Consider the following 21,796-nt stretch of genomic DNA (forward strand, 5'->3'; position numbering starts at 1 on the left):
ATTTCGCTGGGAACTAGCCCTGCATGGTGCGAATCCTTTTCAACTGTCCAATCTATGCGATATGCAATTGCCAATATCTCCGAAGTGAACACACCGGCCTAAGCTAGGTATGGCTGGCGGTAACTAGTTTAATGTCGCTAGAGGCATCGCTCTATGACAGGGTCGGCCCCGACGCGCCAGGCTGGAAGATCAGAAATTGACCCTGGAGCTCGAGAACGAAATTCTACTACCTAGTACGCTAGATGACGCCGCATGGCACTGACCCTTCGAGATTGCGTCGAACAAGGGACTAGCGCTCTCTGGATTGTTGAGGACGGCCATCCAGGAAAGGCTATTGCATGTAGTATGTAAGTCAAATCTGCAGCCACGGCAAGCCTCCAGGGGTCTCGATCAGAGGGGCGGGTGCAAGATATATACATGTGGTATGTGAGTGAGTGTCTGGCCGGCCGAGATGACTACAAGTCAATGAGACTTTCCACGACATTGTCCATTCGTCTCAACAGCTGAGTGGCTGCATCCGGCATCGGCGGTCACCATTCAGACCAATTGGCACGTACAAACAACACACATGAGATATTTGACTCTTTTCTGGGAGAGTCGCCGCTAGCCGGGGTCATGATGTGCGCGAGTGTGGGCGTGGGTGTATGTTTGTATCTATGTATGTACGGAGTATGTGTGTATCAAGTTAAGATCCTATACCAAACGGCGCACTGTGAACGGACGGCCTAGATATACTCTGGGACAAGGCACTGGGGATGTTCCCTCCCTAATCGGGAATCTTGGGAGCAGGCGATAGTGGCACAAGCCGCGACTGGAGTGACACACGCAAGAGATTTCGTATCTTAGAAGCGATAACCCGCGTTCGTCATCGGTCGTGGCTTGCATGCGCCCGATACCGAGTCCATGTTGGTCGGGAGACAGTGTGAGGGGCTTGATGGGGGAAACCGGGAGCGAAGATCCTCCCCAGTATCAACGGCATCGTGGGGTCTCGAGAGACGCTCTACTAATGAACACGAGGACTGGGGTGCGACAGACGGTCGATCTTTCGTCTCACACCGCAGGGCCATATGGAATGGAAATCGAAGAGCACAGAATCCTGACTGGTGGAGGCGAGGGATGAGAGCGAATCAGAGAGACGAACCCGAATAAGAAAAACTCGCTGGGGATTGGCTGGCCGTGTACGGAGTAGTCACCGCTGGATGTGTTGAAAAAGGTACAGAAAGTACGTGAGGGAGGGGACAGAAAAACAAAGCAAAGTAGGCAAAAGATTCAGGAATTTCTCTACGAGTATAGGTACAAGCATCCATCAGAGAGTACGTATACTCGTAGAGCGTAGAGCGTCGAGCGTCGAGCCTGCTGACAAGTGTGGTTGAGGAGACGAGAGAGTTCTGCCGGTCTGGATCGGCACTCACACTTTTCCCGCCTCCTTTCTCCCTCAGTGACTCCACTAAGGCAGTCACTTTCCCCCATCCACATTTACGACTACCACCCCCATTCTCCCTCCTCCGGTCTAAGGAGTCATGATCGTTGCAGGCCGGTCCTGGTATATCGAATCCGTTTAACTATTCCTCGATTCCTCGATTCCCCCTTTCGACCCCTTGGCCTCGTGTCCGCTGCGAGATCAGGCACCCCGACCTGCGCCCACCAACCCCAACAATCACACACACGCGACAATCTACCTGTTCACGTTGGACACGGTGTGAGGATAGTCGGCAGTCCTCGCCTTTCATTGCTCTCGAATCGTCAACGACGTGGCATTACGAAGCATGGGATCGATCGAGGCGCCCTCTTCCCCCGCATTCCCTTCCCTAGACCCCGTCATCATGGACGACGAGATGGAGTCCGCCTTCATCAATTCTAATATGGATTTCCTCGACCCCACACAACTTGACATGCCTTCAGGCTCTGCTGGAGGTGATTTTGACGACTTATTTGCCCGAGCCACCAATTCCCGCCCGAACGGAGTCGCGGAGCCCTCGAAGCACTACCAAGACCAACACCCCCTGAGACAACCCCCAGTCATGGCCGCAGATTCCCCCGCCGAATCGCCTGATGCGTCCAGTCGCAGTTCCTCCTCAGAGTCCCCGAGAAACCACCTACGACAAGCCTCAATCGCTTCTACAAACTCCGCAGCGCATAGCGAAAATCCGCTGGCGTCCGCGGGCTACTCAGCAGAGGACTGGATGCGTCCAGAGCTGTCGTCAGTCAAGGAGGAGTCTCCGTTTAACATCGAACCGTCTTTCCCCATGGATGGTGGGTATTCCATGGATCCCGACTTCGAAACAAGTAATCAGGCCATGGACGCGGCATTTGATTTTGAGAGCGCCGCGAGCAGCCCCAGCCCACTGAAGGTCGAGAATCCCCAGCTGCCCAGCAGCCAGAAATCTTCAAAATCACAAATATGGAGCCCTTCGGCCGTATCAGCGGTTCCAGCTCAAAACGGCGCCGCACCTCCGGTGAGTCAATCCCAACAGGATCCTGTATGCGAGCACTCTAACTTTTGATATACATTTTAGGCACATGCACCTGCATCTCCACTTTTCGCTTTTGGTGTGAAGGAACAGTCGCCATTTTCAGGGGTCTTCCGGAATGATCACGAGAAGCTTTCCGCTTCCCAATGGAATGGCCAGTCTCCCTCGTCAATTTTGGAGGAAAGTTTTGGTGGTATCAATATGAATGGGCGGTCTCCATTGAACTCCATGTCGCCAAACATGAGGTTCAGCTCGCCAAGCTCCTACCCATTTGCTGTCAACTTTGCCTCGTCCCCGGCCCAGACCGATCCCGCAAATTCGTCGCAACCTGTTCTCACTGTCCACCCCACCTCACTCAAGTCCCGCGTCGAAACGCAAATACCGATCCGATTGACCCTCTCTCCGCTACCGGCCAGCGTCAAGAAGCTGCGCCTTCCATCCCACACCATTTCTAAACTCAAATTCCTTGCCCCTCCCTCCACCGAACCTACTCCCGACACTCTTCAACTATACACGAGTTTAGTTTGCACAAGCGCCATGCAAGATCGGGAAAAGTTAAAACGAGCCTTTGCGCGCACAAGAAGCGACAGATACCACTCAGGAGTAAATGGTCCCGACGAGGAGCGACCTTTGGACGGCGGGGATGTGAAAATCTGCACGGGATGCATTCAACGAGAACGGAAGCGTGCCTCTCGGAAGAAGCAGCGAAAACCGGAAGAGGACGAACTATTTCAGAAGGATGAGGAGAAGAGGGTTATTGTTTTCAACACAAGTGAAATCAAAGAATGGGCGGAACCACCCAAGAACGCTTCAACTGGTTATGGTGATATGCCACCTGCCCCGCCCGGATCTATGCAAGTGGAACTCCCGATGCGAATCGCATGCTACTGCCGACACCAGAACGAGAAGCTGGGGTTCCAGGTCATTTTCACTGTGAAGGATTATCAAAACAACGTGGTGGCCCAGGCCATAACCAACTCGATCATGATCACCGATGACCACAAAACGCAAGCACCTTCAGCGCCCGCACCTGCTGGCCCCTCGCCATCTTTGCCTGATGGCCTGCCAGGCGTAGGAGTCTTCCCCTCGGGATCTAACGGCGAGAGCAAATCTTCAAATGGCGCTTTCGCTACTCCTCAGTCACCAACCGATCTACAGGGCCTCCAGCAACGATTCAGCTCACAATATCAGCTCACGACTAACTCGTTCGCTGCCGCTCAACCAAATGGTGGACTTTCGAGCTCGCAGACACCTCGCAGTCTTTCAAGACAGGCCTCGCCAACAGACTTCCCAGGCCCTCAAACCAAACGACGGAAGCACAGCAGTGCCGGGCGATTGCCTTCGGAGTTGACCATGACCCGTATGGAGACACCCCAGTCATCTAACTCAGCAATGGCCGCTGCTCAGCTCGCGGCAGCTCGAGGATACGCCTCGCCAACGGAACGGCCATTCGTTACTCCATCGTCCATGTCTGGACAGTACAGCAATGGGCCTCCCACTCCCAACCAAAATAGCGACAATAACCCCTTCTTCAACCCGACACCGGCCCAAAGACAAAGCCTGGATAGTCTTGCTCATCAATCTCTGGTGTCTGCACCCAACTCTGCGCAGCCAAGTCGTCCTGGGACACCCGGTGCCTCTAGCCGCAACAGTTTCCAGGATCCAAACCTTGCACTTGGACTGGGCGGTACGCCTGCAAACCAAGTTTGGCCTTCCATATCCCAAGCTCCAAGCCGACTCCCCTCGGTTATACACAAGCTTGTGCCTGCGGAAGGCTCAATAACTGGAGGCACAGAAGTTACGCTGCTGGGCAGTGGTTTTTATCCCGGAATGGAGGTTGTTTTTGGCGATACTCTCGCAACAACTACCACATTCTGGGGCGACAAATGTTTGAATTGCTTGACCCCACCAGCTCTTCAACCCGGGCTGGTGTCCGTTGTTTTTAAGCATGAGCACCCGACTTTCGGGCAGGTTCAACAAGCGCAACCACTAATGCCCAAACAACAATTGTTCTTCCGATACGTGGACGACCGTGAACTTCAAATGTACCGGCTGGCGTTGAACATCCTTGGCCAAAAATTGGGTAGCCAAGCGGACGCGTTCCAAACTGCCCAGCAAATCATGGGAAGCGATCCGAATGCTTTCTTCAACATGCAGAAGGACATGCAAAGTGGCGGCTCTTCCGGTGGGCATCAACGCCAAGTACCAGGAATGGATTCCCAGGGGAAGTTCAGCGATCTTGATTCTAAGATGTTGACCTACCTTGAATTCATCGATTTGGACGATAGCCCACGCCCCGCTCGCTACAACTCCCGCAGCACCACTGGCCAGACTCTTCTGCACTTTGCAGCTTCTTTGGGCCTGACTCGATTTGTTGCGGGACTTTTAGCCCGTGGGGCTAACCCAGACGTCCAGGACAGTACTGGAAATGTTCCCATGCACTTTGCTGCTCTACATGGCCATGCTCATATTGTCCACCGACTGCGACTCATTGGGGCCAATGCCAATGCCCGAAGTGTGCGTGGATTTACGCCGGCAGACCTTGCAACGACGTTGCCTGCGCACCAAGCTGCTTTGCTCCCATCCCGGCACTACCGGTCTCGCAGTGTTGGATCACTTTCTTCTCGCCGCAGACACAGTAGCTCAGCTAGCCTCAACTCTCTCTGGGAGGCCTCTTCGGCTTCTGGCTCTCTTGGTCATGCTGTTGACGACTCCGAGGACCTGGATGATTCCGAAGAGCTGGACAGCGATGATTCCGAAGCACCATTATTCTTCAGTTCATCCCGTCGATCAAGCATGCATCAAGACGCTATTCCTCCGGTCGTGGATGCTGGTGAACAACCCGCAGCACCTGATACTCGTGGCTTCTCCCCACCTGCAGCCATTGTCGCCTGGCAGAACCATTTGACTGCACAGATCCATCAATTCCAGCAAAGTGTATCCAATGCATTCCCTAACATGCCTGCGCTGCCCCCCATGCCTGCGCTTCCAGATTACCAGGCCAACCAAATGATGCGTCGCATCACTAACCTGGTACCTCAACGCCCGGCTACTCGTGGAGATGGCTGGTGGGACTATCTGAAGGGGAATGCTGCCCCGGCCCAGAATCTTCCGCCTTCGTACGATGAGCTGTATCCGCACCAGCAGAATAAGGAGAATGAAGTATCTGAAATGAAGAAGTCTGCGCTTCTTCAGGCTGCTACAGAGGCAGCTTTGGACCAGCATTTCGAGACACAGAGCAATGTCGCCTCCTCTTCCGCCTCTGCATCCGCTTCAACAGTAATTGCCCAAGCCCAACCTGCCCAGATCGTCAAGGATGATCTCAAGGATATCACAATTGGGAGCAAGGTGATCTCTCGCGAGCAGCAGAAACATTTGCGCGAGCACCAAGCCCGACGTATGAAGGGCCTGGGTAGTGACCGCAACCTCTACTTTATTTGGGTAAGTTACCACGTCCACCTCCACTTTGAAACCTTACTAATTCGCGATAGATTCCCCTGCTGCTTTTGGTTATCTGTGCTTGGATGCGCAACTTTGTACCTGGTATTTGGCAAGGCGTTACGGACGGCTTTGAATTTGTGAAAGCCCGCTCTACACAGCGGGCTGTGGAACTGGGATTTTAGGATTTTTTCATTTGTTTTTTTATATTTTCTTTCATTTGGTAATTCTTGGTCCTCATTTGCAGACCCGGAGTTCCTTTCTCAGCGTGACCCCAGCCCCCTTTTCTGTTGGCTTCTTGTTTCCTTTTGTTTCTGCGTATAATGACAGGCCACGACCATTACATATATTCAAGCTTGCAGAGGCGAATTGGCCTCTTTACTTAGGCATAGACAGATATTGAATCATCTTCTACACAATTCCTTCCGATTCCGGTTCCCAGCTTACGTGCAGAAAAGGAGATATCTTGATCCGATAAGTCTCCAGATCTACGAGTGAAGGTCTATTTGTATCTTATTCTATTCCACACAACTCCTCAAGCATTTTCTCGGCATCGCCATTCGATAGGAAGCTCCCGACTACTTGCAACAAACCATCCGGTCTTATGATGATACCAAAGCCCTTAGTCAATAGTCATAAGTTGCTCATAAAAGCCACCAAACTGATGCACCGGATCATGAAGATGAATCTCCAAGATCCAATGACGCTTATGACCATCCTTCCCAACAGAGCTTATCTTTTCCGAATTCCCCTTCTTAACATAAAGCTTAATCTTATCCTGAGGAATGCGCTCATGAGGAAAAGAGCCAACAATATGTCCCGCAAGGTCAGCACCGAATTGAAACCCAGCCTGCTCAGCCTCCCGGCACGCAATATCGTACAGCTCCTCACCCGTCATATCCGGCCTCTCCCAATACAACGCCTTCACCTTGAGCCAGATAGGCTCAAGTGCATCCCGAAGCCGAATCTTATGCGGGTCGTTGCCGAGAACGTATGTTCGGCCAAAATCGGCCTCCCACGCTTCGAAGACGGGGCCCAGATCCACGACTAGAATGTCGTCTTCTTCGATTATGCGGTCGGGTGGGTTCTCTGCGAATGGGCTGAGTGTGTTTGGTCCGCTGCGAATCACGCGCTTATGCCAGTGAGATCGGACGCCGAGGGTTTCGCCCAAATCGTAAATTTCTTTATTCAGTTGCTTCTCGCTGATGCCGGGGCGGAGAAGTTGTTTCTCGATTTCTTCGAAGAGGGTGACGGCTTTGTTTTGGGCCTCCATGAGACTATTGGCCCGCGCGGCCTCTTCGGGGCTGGAGTATTTGTCCGTCATCCTCATAGGGTTGCTTCAACTTGCTTGTATGTTCGCTAATGAGGCGATTTGCCGAGCTTATAGGAAATACAAAGTGAGCTTGGTGACGGGTCGGGGAATTGGGGATGGTTCCATCAGCTTCGAATTGTCACGTGTGGGGGGGTATACGTATACTATGACTCAGAGGAATCCTTGAAATTGTCAGTCTGTTGAGAAAAGTGTTGGCGGGGTAATAGTTACTAGTTGTGGAGAGGTGAGATGTGGGGGGGGATTAGCTTATTTGTGATGGTTACTATTGGACCTGAAGCCAATGCCCCATTACTTTACCTGAGAACATTCCAAGTTACCTACTCGTGAGTGTGACCAGTATAACTAGCAGACTCATTCTTCATTAATTATTTTAGTACTTTCATTTCCATTTCTTCTTGGTTATCGTGGCAATGCACATCCTCCATTATCTGGGGTAATTGATGATGACCCAGTATCACGGTTGAACCTGCGAAATTCTGCAAGGCATTCAGGGCTTTGCCATGACCAAGGAGTCCATGAACCAGTTGAGATCATAGGGTTCAGGTTACGCTCATCGACTGCTTGCTGGGCATTTATATCCCACGGAAGATGAAACACAGGATTTGGATGATGGGCAGCATCCACATTCATGACGCAGGCTGGACCCAACCCCATCCCATCTTTGAAGAAATTCAACCAGTCCGGGCTATCAGCTGCAGTTTGATTCCAGGGATCGTCGTCCCCGTAGATAAAGAGACGTGCCTCGCGTTGTATAGACTCGTCTGTGATGGGTGATGCGGCATGCTGTTGTTCACGCACAAATCGAATCAGGTGTTCTGTCAACTGCTCGAATGGAGTTGGCTGTGTACTTTCTGCATTTTCAAATGTATCATGGGTCTCGCGAGCTTCATCCTCCCTAGAAGTGCCTTTACGATGACTGGCACTGAAGGGGTATATGCCAGTTGACTCGATGCCGATGAGGTATGGAGGCATGGCATTATCGACAGCAAGCACCACTGCGGGATCAAGACCTCTGCATCCTTTCCACTCTTTGATCTGAGTTCCTTGCCGAAAGTGTGCTGCAAGATGATCGTTCCTGTCTGACCAGAGAGTGAAGGTTTCCGAGCAAAACCCGCATCTTGAATTGATTTGAGTGACCTCTGACTTCCATTTTGCGATGCTAGTGACGGCGTTTTGTGAGCCGTGCACTAGGCGTAGATGCTGGAGAAGATGATCCTTTCGATAAAATGTTCGAAGAGTAGACGGTTTCTCTTGACATTCCATATACCGGTGAAACTGGATATGCTCCTCGGAAGGAGCTTCGATCTCACAAAACACACATCGCAAGATATTGGAAGCCTCATCTCGGTATGTAGGCCCAAATGGTGCACAGACCCAGCTTTCTAATGACAAGTGCAGAGTCTTTTCATGTCTCGTCCAATCATGTTTGGATTTGAAAGTGTCTGTGCAGAACGTACACTGGAAAGGACGCAGTTGTGTTGGCTTTTTATCGCGAATTTGGGATGTTGGAGATTTCTTGCGCTGTCGTCGATTACGGCGACGCCTTGGCTCTCCCACATAAAATCGTCCAAATGATCCTGAGTTGCTTGAGCCGAAGCTACGGGCGGACGAAGCTGAGCTGCTGGAGGCACTTGATTCGGATGCTGCAATCGACGGGGTAGGTGGACGAGGCCGTTGAGAACGTCTGTTTGGAAACGATGACTTTTCAGCAGTCTCTCGTAGCACTGGTGCCTCTGCACTGATACACTTCGCAACAGAGCTCATGATATCTGTCAAATGTGCAGGCTCTGTCTCTGGCGGAGAATTCTTCCACCGGTCCATCGGACTGAGCGGGAGAAGTCTTTCGGGGTGAACATTGTTAATTTCTAGAAATTCTTCGCTACCCCAATCTGTATTTTCAGGAAATGAAAATGACAGGCTACCATTTGGTATTGGTAGTCCTTGTTCTGGTCCGTTGATGTCGTCCGTGCCAAAGGAATCAAGTGAGCTTGTCGCAGAAAAGGTAAATGTCGGATCGAGACCATCTTCCAGCAGGTCAAATGGCTGGGAAATGTTTGAGAATATGCATTCTTCGAATGCCTTTTCAGGTGAAACGGTGAATGGCTCGGTGTCTCTCGGGCCGCTGGCTAAGTTACTACCGAGTGGGTAATCTGGCTGACGGGACCCTTGTTCATTTATGACATCCCAGTTCATGCAAGGCAGAGTAAAGGAACTATGCAGGCCGTTAGCGCTCCCACTAAACCGGAACTTCCCGCTATTCCATCTTACTCATCTTCAAGCTCGGATACAGATGCTCCAGTTTCGAAGTAGGGTGATTCATAGGGTGATTCAATCCCCCGCGGTGGGGGCCATTGAAAATGGTCGATAAAGTCTTCTTCACGAGACGGCACGTTATCCTCCATCTCAATAGATGATGTTTATCTATGGCCAATCATGCAATTTGCATCTCGCGATGTTTGGGGATCGAGGGAAGCTAAATTCCCAGTCTTGGCCTTCCCAAGTGAAGATGTCCGCGATATGACTAATCTGCGCGCCTTTGGCATTACCAAAAAAGGGAAAGCGTATCATCTTCGACAGAGCGAAAGAATCCAACTAAAATCCTTATCAAATGGCGAATAAGTAAATATAATACGAGGAGACTCAATTGATGGGTCTACTCGTGAGAGAGGAAATAAACCAATCTTGCCCACATTTCTCGTCAAAACTAAGATAAACTACACTTGCAGTGACCAAAGAGAATTCTCCACTCGCCATGATGGTCCCTCAACCTTAAAAGTGCGGGGTGTTCAAGAGTCAAGACCGCAATCCGGTTAAAACTTGCCCTATGAATTTCCCCAAGTACGCCATCTATGATTTAAGTCACTCACATGTCCGAGGAGAAAGTGTGGCATCGCCCCTGAGAGGCTGCATCACAGTGATCGGCGCTCACCACTGCCGGTTGGACCCCGGGAATAGTTCGTGTGACTTCATGCACATGGCCCACAGCCAGGGACCCTAGGGCGCCAACCCTTCGAATTTCCTCTCGGGGATCTTGGTATTCCAAGAAAGCTGTGTAATGGCATTTCAGGCTGTGGTCTAGCGCCTTTGAGGCTCGGTACTACTGGTTCATCGCTATGTTTTTGAAGCTACTATGGCTGGCGTTGACACTATTTGATCCAGGGACCTGCAGCTACCCCTCTTCCTGCACTTAACTTCCATTAGCCATGCCAAGGCCGGGCGATCATGAAAGAGGAGAAGGTGGAAAAAAGCAATCTCACGTGGAAGTGATAGATCGAAAGAGTTCAATCTTTCAAACCCCCCACTGGTTGGGACCTGGATGACGTTCTTTTGGTTCTGAGGCCGCTTCCCTTCTCCCCTATTGTACTCAACTCATCATGGCAGCCACCACAGAGACTTCTGGATATGTTGGCAGTCTTACATCTTCTCAGGAAGAGAAGCTGCAAAGCTTTTGGAAAATTTTGATGCAATCCTGGGGTGCTGATGTTTCGGCCCCCAAAGACTCAAACGCATCAACACACTCGAATGGATCAGGCTCAGCCCAGCCACGCCGAAGATTGTTTTCTCTCAGTCGAGCACCTACCCAGCCAACCGAAAACGAAACCGCGGCCATCCCCCAGCAGTTTCATTCCTCTCTCAAGGAGTTGAAAGCTGGTCCAAATGAAATTAAGGCAATCAACTCGCTCTTGTTGAAATTGTCGGGGGATCACCTTCGGTCGGCCTACCTGACTGTACTCAAGCAAGACCATGCGGATGCACTGCTTCTTCGTTTTCTTCGCGCCGAGAAGTGGAATGTTCCTAAGGCATGGATCAAGTTTGTGTCGGCTCTCGATTGGCGGGTCAACGAATACAAAGTCGATGAAGAAGTTTTGATGAAAGGTGAATTATATAACCTGGAAAAGTCGCAAGCAAAAGAAGACTCGCCCGAGAAAAAAGATGGAGAAGGCTTCATGCTTCAGCTTCAGACAGGCAAGGGTTATTTCCACGGTAAAGATAAATTCGGGCGGCCAATCTGCGTGGTTAGAGTGCGAACACACGATCCGAACTCTGCGACCAAAAAGGGTCTCAATGACTATATTGTTCAATGCATCGAGACAGTCCGACTGGTGCAGGTTCATCCTGTAGATACAATGGTAAGCCCTGCTTGATCGATGAATTCTTGTGATCATGTTGGCCCGTACTAACTCTCCCGTTACTTAGACCATCGTCTTTGACCTCACTGCCTTCAGCTTATCAAACTGGGTATGATACCATGCCCGTCAATCGTTCGTGGGTGCAATCACTAATCCCTATTATCTAGGACTTTCCTCCAGTCAAATTCATCATTGAGATTTTCCAAGAAAGCTATCCGGAGTCTCTTGGAGCCATGATCTTTTACAATGCACCGTGGATATTCTCCGGTGAGTTCAACAGCTTCTTGTCCTAACTTTTGTCGGAGCTAACTCCTCATACTTATTCCAGGATTCTGGAAGCTTATCCAGGGAATCTTGGACCCGGTGGTGGCTGCGAAAGTTCACTTCATTAGTGGCGCCCAGGATCTGCAGAAACTCATCCCTGAGGGACAGATAGTCAAGGAACTTGGAGGAAGCGAGGACTGGGAATATGAGTATATTGAGCCGGAGGCCAATGAAAATGACAAGTTGCTTGATGCTGAGACTCGGAGTACAATCCTTGCTGAAAGAGAAAAGCTTGGTAATGAGCTCTTTAGCCTCACTGCCAGTCTCATCTCCAACCCGGAAGACAAGACTGCACAAAGTCGCCGCGAAGAGATCATCGAGCAACTCAGTGACAATTACTGGTTGCTTGACCCCTATGTACGAGCCAAAACTCTTTTGGACCGACAGGGGGTCATCCAAGATGGTGGGAAAGTCGAGTTCTACCCAGCCGCAAAACCCTCGGTCACCAAGGAGAAAATCATCACCGATGAAAAGTCACAGGCAGCGACCGAGCAAGTCAGCGAGGAGCCGTTAGCTGCGGTCGCTTGAATTTAAGGGTTTTCAAGCTGGAGAAGAGATCCGTGAGGTTTTTCGTGGGGTTTCGAGTGATCTTGTTTCGGTAAGATTTGTGGATTTATAGTACCTTTACTATACCTAAAGTCCCGAGGTCGGGCAATCTTTCAATGATCTTTCAATATGATTGAGTAGTAGGCGATACTAGTATTTACCATGTGCTCAAGAAATCCTTTTGTTACTATATACTCCGTAGTATCGCATACCTTCTAAGCTGCCCGAGGTGTAAGCAATTTCCCCGCAACTTGAACGTAGCCCCTTTAAAGCTAGCCGAGTAATCTGACCCCGCCCTTCCGAGGTTGTTGTGGCCATTATCCCATCATCAAAGCCAGTGCCTCAACTTTATTCTACCTCATACTGACTGATTATCTGCGTCTTTCTGTGAAAATGGATATAGATGATGCCGCCCGTTATCACTCGATTCCCTGGGTTTCAAAATTGTTGCAAGATCCGGCTTTCGTGACAGTCCCTTCGACCAACAGAGACACAAAGTCTTCGACCGAGGATAGTCTTTTTTCAGTCACCCTCAAATCAAATGCTACCCTTTCGGGATTTCTTTCCCAGTATAGACGACCGACCCCCACCTCCGGGCCTGGTGAAACTGGGGGGCATAGACGAGGTCCGCATGATTTTCATTCTGGGTAGCAATCTCAACGGCTACCCTGGCGTTCTCCACGGAGGCATCGTGACTACCATTTTGGATGAATGCACAGGCCTTCTTCTTGTCCTTCGCAGCAAGTACAAGGCTGGTGATGACGACGCCCTCGAGCCAGGCTCTAAGACGGTAACAGCCTACCTGAATACCAATTTTTTGCGTCCAGTTCCGACACCTGGTGCAATTGTTGTGTACGCAAAGCTTGAAGAGACCAAAGAGAACCGGAAGTGGAAAATCAAGGGTCGGATATGTGATGAGGATGATCAGATTCTCGCAACGGCCGAATGTCTCTACGTGAAGTCTCGATCCAAAATTTAGAATAGCCTCTAGATTTCTGTTCGATAATGCCTAGGCGCCGACTGCGCTTTCATTGCGAGCTCAGACACTATTACAACTTTATTTCCAGAATTTCAGACTGCTGTTCGGGTTCACGAGTCAATAGGGCATTGCTTTATTTACTCAGTGCCAGTGTTTTATTGTGTCCGATTATTATATGACAACATCCGCAGCGATGCATCCTCCCAGTATCAATTTTTTTTTCTTTGCTACGGAGTATTAAGGGCTCATTTTGATTGGCATAAGTCTACGAGGCTACAATTATGGGACATGCAAGGAACAGATGACGAAGGCCGGCGAGTCCGAATGGGGGCCGGTTGATATTGACGGCCCCTGGGGCCATGGAGAATAATGGGCATTATTTTCTCCACTCTATGTTTCACGAGAAATGAGATACCAGATTCCGATTAACTCCTAAGAAGAGAAAGCCAATCTTTCAAGCGATGTTACTGTCGGCCCGAACTAACTGCACGATTGAAGTGGGGGAGGTTGCATGTCGGATCAGGAATTGGGTAATTGAGGTTACAAGACTGGGGCAGGACTTTCCAAGATAGTCCTGGAAAGACGACGATCAGGAACTAGTATCTCCCAAGACCAATTAAAGAATCCAGATCGGCGATTTTTGCGGGGATGGCCAAACGGAAACAAGCGCCCCTTCAGGAGGCCAGGTTTCCGGGTCCGAGCCGCCCCGTGGGAATGTCCATTCCAAACAATCATAAATAGAAGGATCTCGCGTGTGAAAACTGTTGTCGCCCTTTTGAAACCCCATCTATCATGACGCTGTCCCTTGCCCTTCTCACCCTTGGGCTTGGCCTAGAGGCTGCCGCAAGCCCGCTCTCGGCGGGCATGCAGAACATCAAGAATGTTGTAGTGCTGGTGCAAGAAAACCGATCTTTTGATACTCTTGTCGGCGGACTTACATATAACGACGATATCGATGGACTGGCCGGACGCGATACCCCTTTCTGTAACCCAGCCAACATTTCGCAGCCAGATGGCGAACAGATCTGCGGCAAGCCGACCGCCAACAATATCGCCAAGGATGACCCTGACCACACAATCTGGGGTGGAAACATGCAAGTCTTTGGAAAATATCTTCCGGACTCCAAAGATGAGTCGACTATGAAGGGTTTTGTGACCGAGCAAGACACATACTACAGCTTGGGAGGAAACCTGCTGGAAGCGTCCGAAGTCATCAACTATTATACTCCGGAACAAGTGCCAGTAACCAACGCGATAGCCGAGAACTTTGTCCTATTTGACCGCTGGTTCGCCTCGATCCCTGGACCGACTGACCCCAACCGCGCATATTTGACTTCCGGTACTTCGCATGGCCAGGGAGGCAACACTGAACCCTTTTATGACTCGACTCTTCCTCAAAAATCTATCTTCCAGCAGCTGTCTGAGAATGATATTACCTGGATGAACTACGAAAACTCGACGTCCTCGAACCCGCCTTTTGCGCCCGATTCGATGTTCTACAAGTGGACCAAAGAAAATGGCAAGGATAAAACCAACGTTTTTCCCATTGAGCGCTTCTACTCGGACGCAAAGGCAGGCAAGCTACCTCAGTTCACATGGATCAACCCAGAGTGTTGTGAATTTATGTCAATGCATCCCAAGTCGCCTATCAACATGGGCGAGAATTTCATGAAGGGTGTCTATGAAGCTGTTCGCAACTCGCCCCAATGGAACGAGACTCTTTTCATTGTCACTTGGGATGAGCACGGGGGGTTTTGCTGACCACGTCCCTCCTCCGACCGGTGTCCCCCCGGGCGACGATATCACCTGGTCTGAAGCCCCGTCGAAGGATGGTACTGGTCTTGGTAACTACACTTTCAATTTCGACCGCTTAGGTATTCGCGTTCCCACAATGTTGATTTCTCCCTGGGTTGAGAAGGGTGTTGTTGAACATAAGGCAAGCAAAAATGATTATACCCATACATCTATTCTCTCATTCGTTTCTGAGCTTTGGGGTTTGGATCCTCTTACTCCCCGTGTGGAGTGGTCGCCTTCATTCAGCAGCTTGATCACCAACAAGTACCGGGATAGCCCCGAGACGCTCCCTAATGCCGCTGGTTATCCGCTGAAGCATCAATTGCACTCTCATTGATGATATGCATAGCTGTTCATTGCTCTCAGCATTTCTCCAACCTTTCATTTTCCTTCAATGTCTGATGGTAGAAATGAATGTTGTTTGTAATAGCGCCGCTCAAGAATAGAAATATAAGAAAGCATTCCACCGAAGCCACTACAATGAAAGATTTTTCAGCAATACTTCTCATAGAATATGGCAGTGAATTTCTGGGAAGTGCAATTCTAACTCACAGCAACGTAGCAGCCAACGTGGCTATGATGCCACCTAACGCACGACTAGCCTCGCTAGCGGCCCCTATCGACCCCATGATGGTGATAATAAACAGTGCAAGCCAGAAAACAGTGTCAACAATATTTAAGATCATATTTACTTTCGTACTCGCCCATTTCTTGAATCGTTCGACATGGGTTGTCAGCAATTGATAGGCGAGAAAAACTCCTGACTTGAGGCACTAATGAATTTGGATGAGCTGCGTCCCTCATACAGGATTTGATAGAGGCCCTTACCACCGCAATCCCCCATGTATTCGCCCTGGTTGATGGTGTTCCTTTGACGGCCAAGCGTGCAATTGTCAAAATAAAGACAAGCAAGGTCAGTCCACCGATGATAATGTGAAGTCTGGATTTGGTAACCGATCGCCCGAAAATTAAAAGCTCCATGTTTATCGGCAATGCTTCTTTTCGATCAAAGAAGCAATAAATTCTCTGTCTGGCCTCACGGTACAGTGGATTTTGCTTTGCTTCTGGGCGGGATAAGACAATGTTAAGAAATTCTGTAATTCACACAATACAGAAAGGGCCATCGACTCTTATACATGCAAATTCTAGGTAACCATAATATCTCACTATTGCTTTCGTATTCGTATCATTAACCAGGTGTTATACAATTCTCGAAAGTCTTAGAAAGTCAGCAAATATAGGAAAAGGCTCTTCTCGGTTTCGTATCGTTATCCAGATCTGGTCGCATATAGGACCCACATTCGTTTGGAACCCCGTCTACCAAAATAGGCTCTGAGCTCAGGGCTTACTAGTTCTAACTAAGAATATGATCACCCTGAAGAGATGCGCCATGTGTTTAATCAAAATGTGAAATTTTATTTTTCCAATACGATGTGAGGAAACGGCTTTGCTAGGCATCCAGTCTTCACTGTCTCCGATCTTGCGATGGTTTCAAGTTCAAAGACACCCGTAGGTGCCGAATTCGAAGTTGAAGGTACATCGTATGAACTTGATACTATATGATTGGCATATAATGATATCGGCATGATTTCCGCAATACAGCGAACATGGCCTAAATTCTCCGAGACACGCCGCATGTCCATTCCAGAAGGGACGAAGCGGTGATGATTGGAACACCATAAGCGTAGTTAGCGTAAATGATTTAGCTTGTGAACTCATATTCAAATAAGATGTTTCACTTAACATTTGTCCTATTCATTTAAGACCAATTCCTTCCACTGTTACTTCCCATAGTACTGCATGACATAGATGCGGCTCGGCAACTTCAAAGATTCTTGCAACTACTAATAGTAGTAGCCGACAGGTTAGGCAACAGGGTTCGGTCTTTAAAATAAGGTAAACCCCTTCAAAAAGAAGGGATATGCAATAGTTGGCCAGTGCTGTGGCTCCAGCCACAGCCTTGTTTCAGACAATCTATCGAGAGGCTGAGATGAATTCTTACGCTAACTACACCGTTCCAGGCAGCGCTATTTTGGATGATAGTGTAGACCTATTTTGGTCTGCGTGTGCATCGTGTTGGGTGGCTTGGCTTTTGCTGCACTTCAATCACATCCTAGTAGCCAATAAAAGTCACGATCCGACTACGCTAAATTTTAGTATCGACCTGACTTGCATTATCGCTAATTCATAGCCTATCAGACTCTGCCAAAGACTGTTGGATCAAACCCAAGTCCAGTTTCACGCTCCCGCTCCCGCTCCCGTCCTTTCCACACAGCCCCTCATACTTGCTCTCCCCGTGCTTTTTCGTCCAACCCTCACTCTATAATGGGGTCCGAGCTCCCTTTATCTCTATAATTGCTATTTATGATAAGATGCATAAAGCTAGCAGGGGGGGGTTAAGTCTGCGCCACTGTGGCAGTGACAGTGGTTCTTCCAACCTTGTACCTCTCTAGCCGTCATGGTGATAAGTATATGAACCAAAGATTGCCACGAGTAAGTTCAGGCCAACATTCAAATCCACGGTTTTACTTTATAACTTTGGCATAATCAATCACCAAAAATCGTTGACATGCCTTCGAGAGTTCCCCCCATCACCTACTCCTCTCTGCCTCATCTTTCTACTATCATCAACCTTCAGCCTGATAGGGAGCCATGGTGTGTTGGATATGCCCCATCAAAAGGTCGTCGTTGTCATGCTAGTACAAACGCGAATGGCCGTAGATGTGCGATAGATATTCTCGACGAGGCCACTGAAGACCTTCGAGCCGGAGATTCTATCAACGATCTGCTCAAAGAATTAGCTCCATACGTGCTATGCCGGAGGTTTCATCAAAACCAAGCATCCGATCTTGCTCGTCGCTGGCGGAAGCAAGTATCCTCGTTTGTTGAATCTCGACGATCATCTCCGACACAAAGAACTGTGCAAAATACGACTGGAATTCGCCGCCAAGCTCCCAGGGAACAAACATCAGAAGAGCAAATTGAGGTTCAATTACGTGAAATAAAACAAAGAATAGAGGAGCTCTTGTGGATTGAAGACTTTGATGGGTTCCCTGCCACGTCCCTACGCTCTCAAGTTGTTAATGATGCCCGGCGTATGATGAGAACAGTTGGAGCCACCAACAGCAGCAGCACCACTACTGCTATCGATAACATTTCACAACCCAGGAGTGACTCTATCACACCTGTCGAAAGACCTATTCGGAATCTGTCAGATAGCACAAGAAGCCAAAGTTCAAGAAACAGTGCCAGCTCTCGCGAGATACTGGTTACGTCAAGCCAACCCTCCAGCCGCCGATCCGAGGCTACGACTACGATGCCACCAACTTCCGATTCAGTCCCGCAAGCGGTCAATACAGAGAGACCACCACACTCATCCGTGTCGGCTACCCGTAAAGCCCGTGTCAGTCGTCGACCTGCAGAGGGAGAATGTGGAATATGCTTGTGTCCATTGCAGGAACCACAATCTTACGGCACCGAAGATGAAGAGGAAGAGGATGAAGAGGATGAAGAGGATGAAGAAACGGATGAAGAGGAGGATGAGGGACAGGACGACAACCATGATTCTGAGGATGAACAAGGATACTATTCAGACGATGATGAACCTGAAGTTGAAGTTGAAGAAGATGGACTGGTGTGGTGCAAAGCGCAATGTGGAGTCAATTATCACAGAGAGTGTATTGAAAAATGGCTTAGATCAGGTCACTACGATTCATGCCCAACCTGTCGAAAAACATGGCGGTATTGAGTTCCCTTTCAAATGACAGGGGATACAGAGAAATGGAAGGAGGAAGATAGATTTTACACATATCAAACAGCTACTATCTTTCCTCGGCTGTCGCTCCTCTGAATTAAAAGAATGCTTGCTATTCCGAAGCACTATGTGTCCGTTCCTTTCTCGCTGCAAGTTGACGACCGGGTTTTATGAGTAGGAGAACAGCTGGTAGTTGTGCTGCCGCGAATCCAATCATAACCCTAAGCTGTGTGCTGTAACTTCCAGCAAAAACATTCTTCACCTCATCTTGTAAATAGATAGGCAAGCTTTTTATCAACTCCACATTTTCCAGGAATAGGTGCAGCTCATGCCTTGTTAATACACCCTGTAAATGATGCGCTAGGCGGCCATTCAGGATATTCGATGCTATAGCCAGACCAAGGGCTCCACCTAGGAACCGGAGCTGAACAACAAAGCCGGTTGCAATCGCTGCGTGAAAAATTCAACAGTTAGCCAATGCACTATTATCTGCTTCAGGATCAATGGTTTGCTTGGGGGAGAAATACTCAGGTCTCTATCCTCAACGATGTAAGGTGGCGCTAACACCAATATGCCCATCGTTATCCCCATGCCTGCCCCAGCGATAACTTCATAAACGATATCTGTTGCATGGAATCCATGAGAGCTAGCAATCGTTGAGAGAAGACCAACTCCTACGGTATGGAGCGTGCAGCCGACAAGCAAAGAATAAATAAACGGAATACGACCCCGTGAGCTGACAATATTCACAAGACCAGCGGCGACTGCTGCAACAGCTGAATATCCAATCAAATAGATACCAGCATTGAGCGGCGATTTATCCAATAGTAGCTGTGCTTGCTGCGGAACATATACCAGCACCACATTGAAAACTGCCCCGGTGACAAATGAGGAGCTGATAGTTCGCCGTTAGAAAGAGAAGTCCGATCAGAATACCACAATGAGTTACTCACATGAGAATTCCTATCCACGCGCGATCAAAAAGCCAACGCTTAGGGAAGATCGGATCTTGCTTGGGAAATTTTGAGAGGTGCCATTCCCAGGCGAAAAAGCCGACCCACGAAATTCCGGCAAGCACAAGGAGGGCAATCGCACTCCGGGAAGACCATTTAAATGCCAAGTTGACCTCGTTCAAGACGGAAATGGTCAAAAATGTACCAGAGAGGAGAAGAAGTGACCCCACAAGATCGAGATTAGCGAATGAACGATATGAAGCTCGAGTTCTGAGCGAGGGGGTGTGTTGGTCGAGGCCGAAGTTTGTCGGCATAGCAATAGCGAGAATCACGATCGCAATCGCACACAAGGGGACACTGTAAGTGTTAACATTGGTATATAAAATCCAAAGAACTGCTGCATGTCCACATACTTGATCAAAAAAACCCATTTCCATGCTGAATCTTTTGCAAGCGCACCTCCCAAAATTGGGCCAATCAAGGACGCAAGAACAAGGCAGAATGACATGAGCCCGCTATATGTTGGAAGCTTCGTCTTTGGAGCTATTTCATATATGCATAATATTGCCAGTGCGTAAACACCGGCTCCACCGATGCCCTGTAGTGCTCTGAATATTATACTGTATCTCAGAGTTAGGAAAGTTCAATATTTCAAGTAATATGTGGTCTCACAGTTGGTTGGCTGTTTTCGCACAACCACATCCAATAGAGAATGCGAGCAGGATAACAAAAGCGGCTATAGTGGTATGTTTCCTCCCAACGATATCGCTGCCTTTTGTCCATATTGCCATAGACCCTATGTGTATTTGTATGTCAGGAGATAGGCCATAGAACGAGCAGGCGGTTTCCGTTTATCTTCGTACCGGTGTAAGTGGCTAGGTAGCCGGTGATGATCCAACTTCTCTTCTCGAAGCCTTCTAGGCTGTCCGTGATGTTCGTGAGGGATGAGCTCACAATCGTGACATCTAAATTCGAGAGAAAAAATCCAATCAGAAGCCTTGATTCAAGAAACAGATTAGCTGTCGGCACTCAATTATCTCAGAATCCTCCATCGATCATAGTCCTACCCTATTATTGTAAGAACGAGCCTCCATCCTGTCGGGTAGACGATTTCGTTTCCTGGAGAAAGTGCCCGTTGTGCTGACCCCTTTTCTCCATGAGTATCGACCCTGCCAAAACGTATCGGCTCCTCTTTCTTCGAAATGGGCTCTGCAAACTGTATGCGGCTAGACATGGCGACTAGGCCTGTGATGGATTTGTTGTGCTTCACGTGTCGACGATGACTGAATTGACAGCCATCGTTGCGACGAGAGAAATTGGGAACAGGGCCACACGCTATGTAGGACCAAGCCCCGCGTATATTCACCCCAGGGGCACCAAGTGGAACGCGGGAGATGCGCGATGACAGAATGTGGAATTTATTGAACAAGATGATCGGCGTCGATCATTGAACCTAGTTTCTGCATTGAGTGGCTTGGCGTCAATTTCGTCTACTAGACTGATCTATCTTGGATTGACTATGCGTCTGTAGCCTAATTTTGAGGAGCTTATCTGGATCGGCGTGATCTTCAAGTTTGTTTCATAAGAATTGTCGTTGTCATTAGTCATTGTTTGTGTATGGCGAAACGGGTTGCTCGGAAAGGGGGGCGACTGGTCACCCTCATTCTTCCACACTCAGCCAAGACATCCAAGATGCCACTGAAATTTAAATCGCGCGTTGTTTACCATTATCTTGAAATGTCTGAATCTCGGCACCTCCCTTGCTGGGGGAGGATCTCTGCACCCCTGAGTTAGGACGTCGGATTGAGTCTAAGATAACGAACGTCGTCAAGTAAGGGCTGCGCAGTGCCACTAGCCATATTGGAATGCGCTGTCTCACGTCTTAAATCGAAGCGCAGAGTTTCAGATCGATGCTTGTCTAACTCAACCATGGGCCATGATTGGACTAAGCGTTGGTAATTGTTTGGCCATTGGTGGAACGACGAGATTTGACAGTAATGGATAGTTTGGGAAGGTTTTGACGGTACTAGTACCATATATGGCTGTTGAATTCCAGAATATTAAAATTAAAAGT

The 21,796-nt window shown here is 49.0% G+C and overlaps 10 protein-coding genes across 10 annotated transcripts; 6 read left to right on the forward strand and 4 right to left on the reverse strand.

The window, feature by feature from the left end:
* Window positions 1-1,766: 1,766 nt before the first annotated feature.
* Window positions 1,767-6,094, forward strand: N7481_009616 (putative membrane-tethered transcription factor (SPT23); the record flags this gene model as incomplete). The annotated part of the gene is made up of 3 exons (XM_057268835.1): window positions 1,767-2,456; window positions 2,517-5,912; window positions 5,963-6,094. 3 exons carry the CDS (start codon window positions 1,767-1,769, stop codon window positions 6,092-6,094), a joined length of 4,218 nt encoding a protein of 1,405 aa, XP_057119512.1.
* Window positions 6,095-6,531: 437 nt separating this feature from the next.
* Window positions 6,532-7,233, reverse strand: N7481_009617 (M24 family metallopeptidase; the record flags this gene model as incomplete). Its single annotated transcript, XM_057268836.1, has 1 exon — window positions 6,532-7,233. One exon carries the CDS (start codon window positions 7,231-7,233, stop codon window positions 6,532-6,534), a length of 702 nt encoding a protein of 233 aa, XP_057119513.1.
* Window positions 7,234-7,641: 408 nt separating this feature from the next.
* On the reverse strand, window positions 7,642-9,435 carry N7481_009618 (uncharacterized protein; the record flags this gene model as incomplete). The annotated part of the gene is made up of 1 exon (XM_057268837.1): window positions 7,642-9,435. The coding sequence occupies one exon, from the start codon at window positions 9,433-9,435 to the stop codon at window positions 7,642-7,644; it is 1,794 nt and encodes a 597-aa protein (XP_057119514.1).
* A 1,181-nt stretch (window positions 9,436-10,616) lies between these two features.
* N7481_009619 (CRAL-TRIO domain-containing protein) lies at window positions 10,617-12,224 on the forward strand (the record flags this gene model as incomplete). Its single annotated transcript, XM_057268838.1, has 4 exons — window positions 10,617-11,372; window positions 11,440-11,481; window positions 11,540-11,639; window positions 11,701-12,224. 4 exons carry the CDS (start codon window positions 10,617-10,619, stop codon window positions 12,222-12,224), a joined length of 1,422 nt encoding a protein of 473 aa, XP_057119515.1.
* Window positions 12,225-12,635: 411 nt separating this feature from the next.
* N7481_009620 (PaaI family thioesterase) lies at window positions 12,636-13,221 on the forward strand (the record flags this gene model as incomplete). Its single annotated transcript, XM_057268839.1, has 2 exons — window positions 12,636-12,756; window positions 12,818-13,221. 2 exons carry the CDS (start codon window positions 12,636-12,638, stop codon window positions 13,219-13,221), a joined length of 525 nt encoding a protein of 174 aa, XP_057119516.1.
* A 792-nt stretch (window positions 13,222-14,013) lies between these two features.
* N7481_009621 (uncharacterized protein) lies at window positions 14,014-14,982 on the forward strand (the record flags this gene model as incomplete). Its single annotated transcript, XM_057268840.1, has 1 exon — window positions 14,014-14,982. One exon carries the CDS (start codon window positions 14,014-14,016, stop codon window positions 14,980-14,982), a length of 969 nt encoding a protein of 322 aa, XP_057119517.1.
* A 130-nt stretch (window positions 14,983-15,112) lies between these two features.
* Window positions 15,113-15,352, forward strand: N7481_009622 (PLC-A protein; the record flags this gene model as incomplete). The annotated part of the gene is made up of 1 exon (XM_057268841.1): window positions 15,113-15,352. One exon carries the CDS (start codon window positions 15,113-15,115, stop codon window positions 15,350-15,352), a length of 240 nt encoding a protein of 79 aa, XP_057119518.1.
* A 44-nt stretch (window positions 15,353-15,396) lies between these two features.
* On the reverse strand, window positions 15,397-15,996 carry N7481_009623 (uncharacterized protein; the record flags this gene model as incomplete). The annotated part of the gene is made up of 3 exons (XM_057268842.1): window positions 15,397-15,490; window positions 15,568-15,788; window positions 15,844-15,996. The coding sequence occupies 3 exons, from the start codon at window positions 15,994-15,996 to the stop codon at window positions 15,397-15,399; spliced, it is 468 nt and encodes a 155-aa protein (XP_057119519.1).
* A 1,588-nt stretch (window positions 15,997-17,584) lies between these two features.
* Window positions 17,585-18,763, forward strand: N7481_009624 (uncharacterized protein; the record flags this gene model as incomplete). The annotated part of the gene is made up of 1 exon (XM_057268843.1): window positions 17,585-18,763. One exon carries the CDS (start codon window positions 17,585-17,587, stop codon window positions 18,761-18,763), a length of 1,179 nt encoding a protein of 392 aa, XP_057119520.1.
* Window positions 18,764-18,881: 118 nt separating this feature from the next.
* Window positions 18,882-20,956, reverse strand: N7481_009625 (uncharacterized protein; the record flags this gene model as incomplete). The annotated part of the gene is made up of 7 exons (XM_057268844.1): window positions 18,882-19,219; window positions 19,297-19,664; window positions 19,723-20,079; window positions 20,136-20,342; window positions 20,395-20,518; window positions 20,586-20,719; window positions 20,790-20,956. The coding sequence occupies 7 exons, from the start codon at window positions 20,954-20,956 to the stop codon at window positions 18,882-18,884; spliced, it is 1,695 nt and encodes a 564-aa protein (XP_057119521.1).
* Window positions 20,957-21,796: the final 840 nt, after the last annotated feature.

The sequence above is a fragment of the Penicillium waksmanii genome (genome assembly GCF_028829765.1).
Source record: "Penicillium waksmanii strain IBT 27052 chromosome Unknown utg000008l:1.0-5622682.0:1.0-5626561.0, whole genome shotgun sequence".
NCBI lineage: Eukaryota > Fungi > Ascomycota > Eurotiomycetes > Eurotiales > Aspergillaceae > Penicillium > Penicillium waksmanii.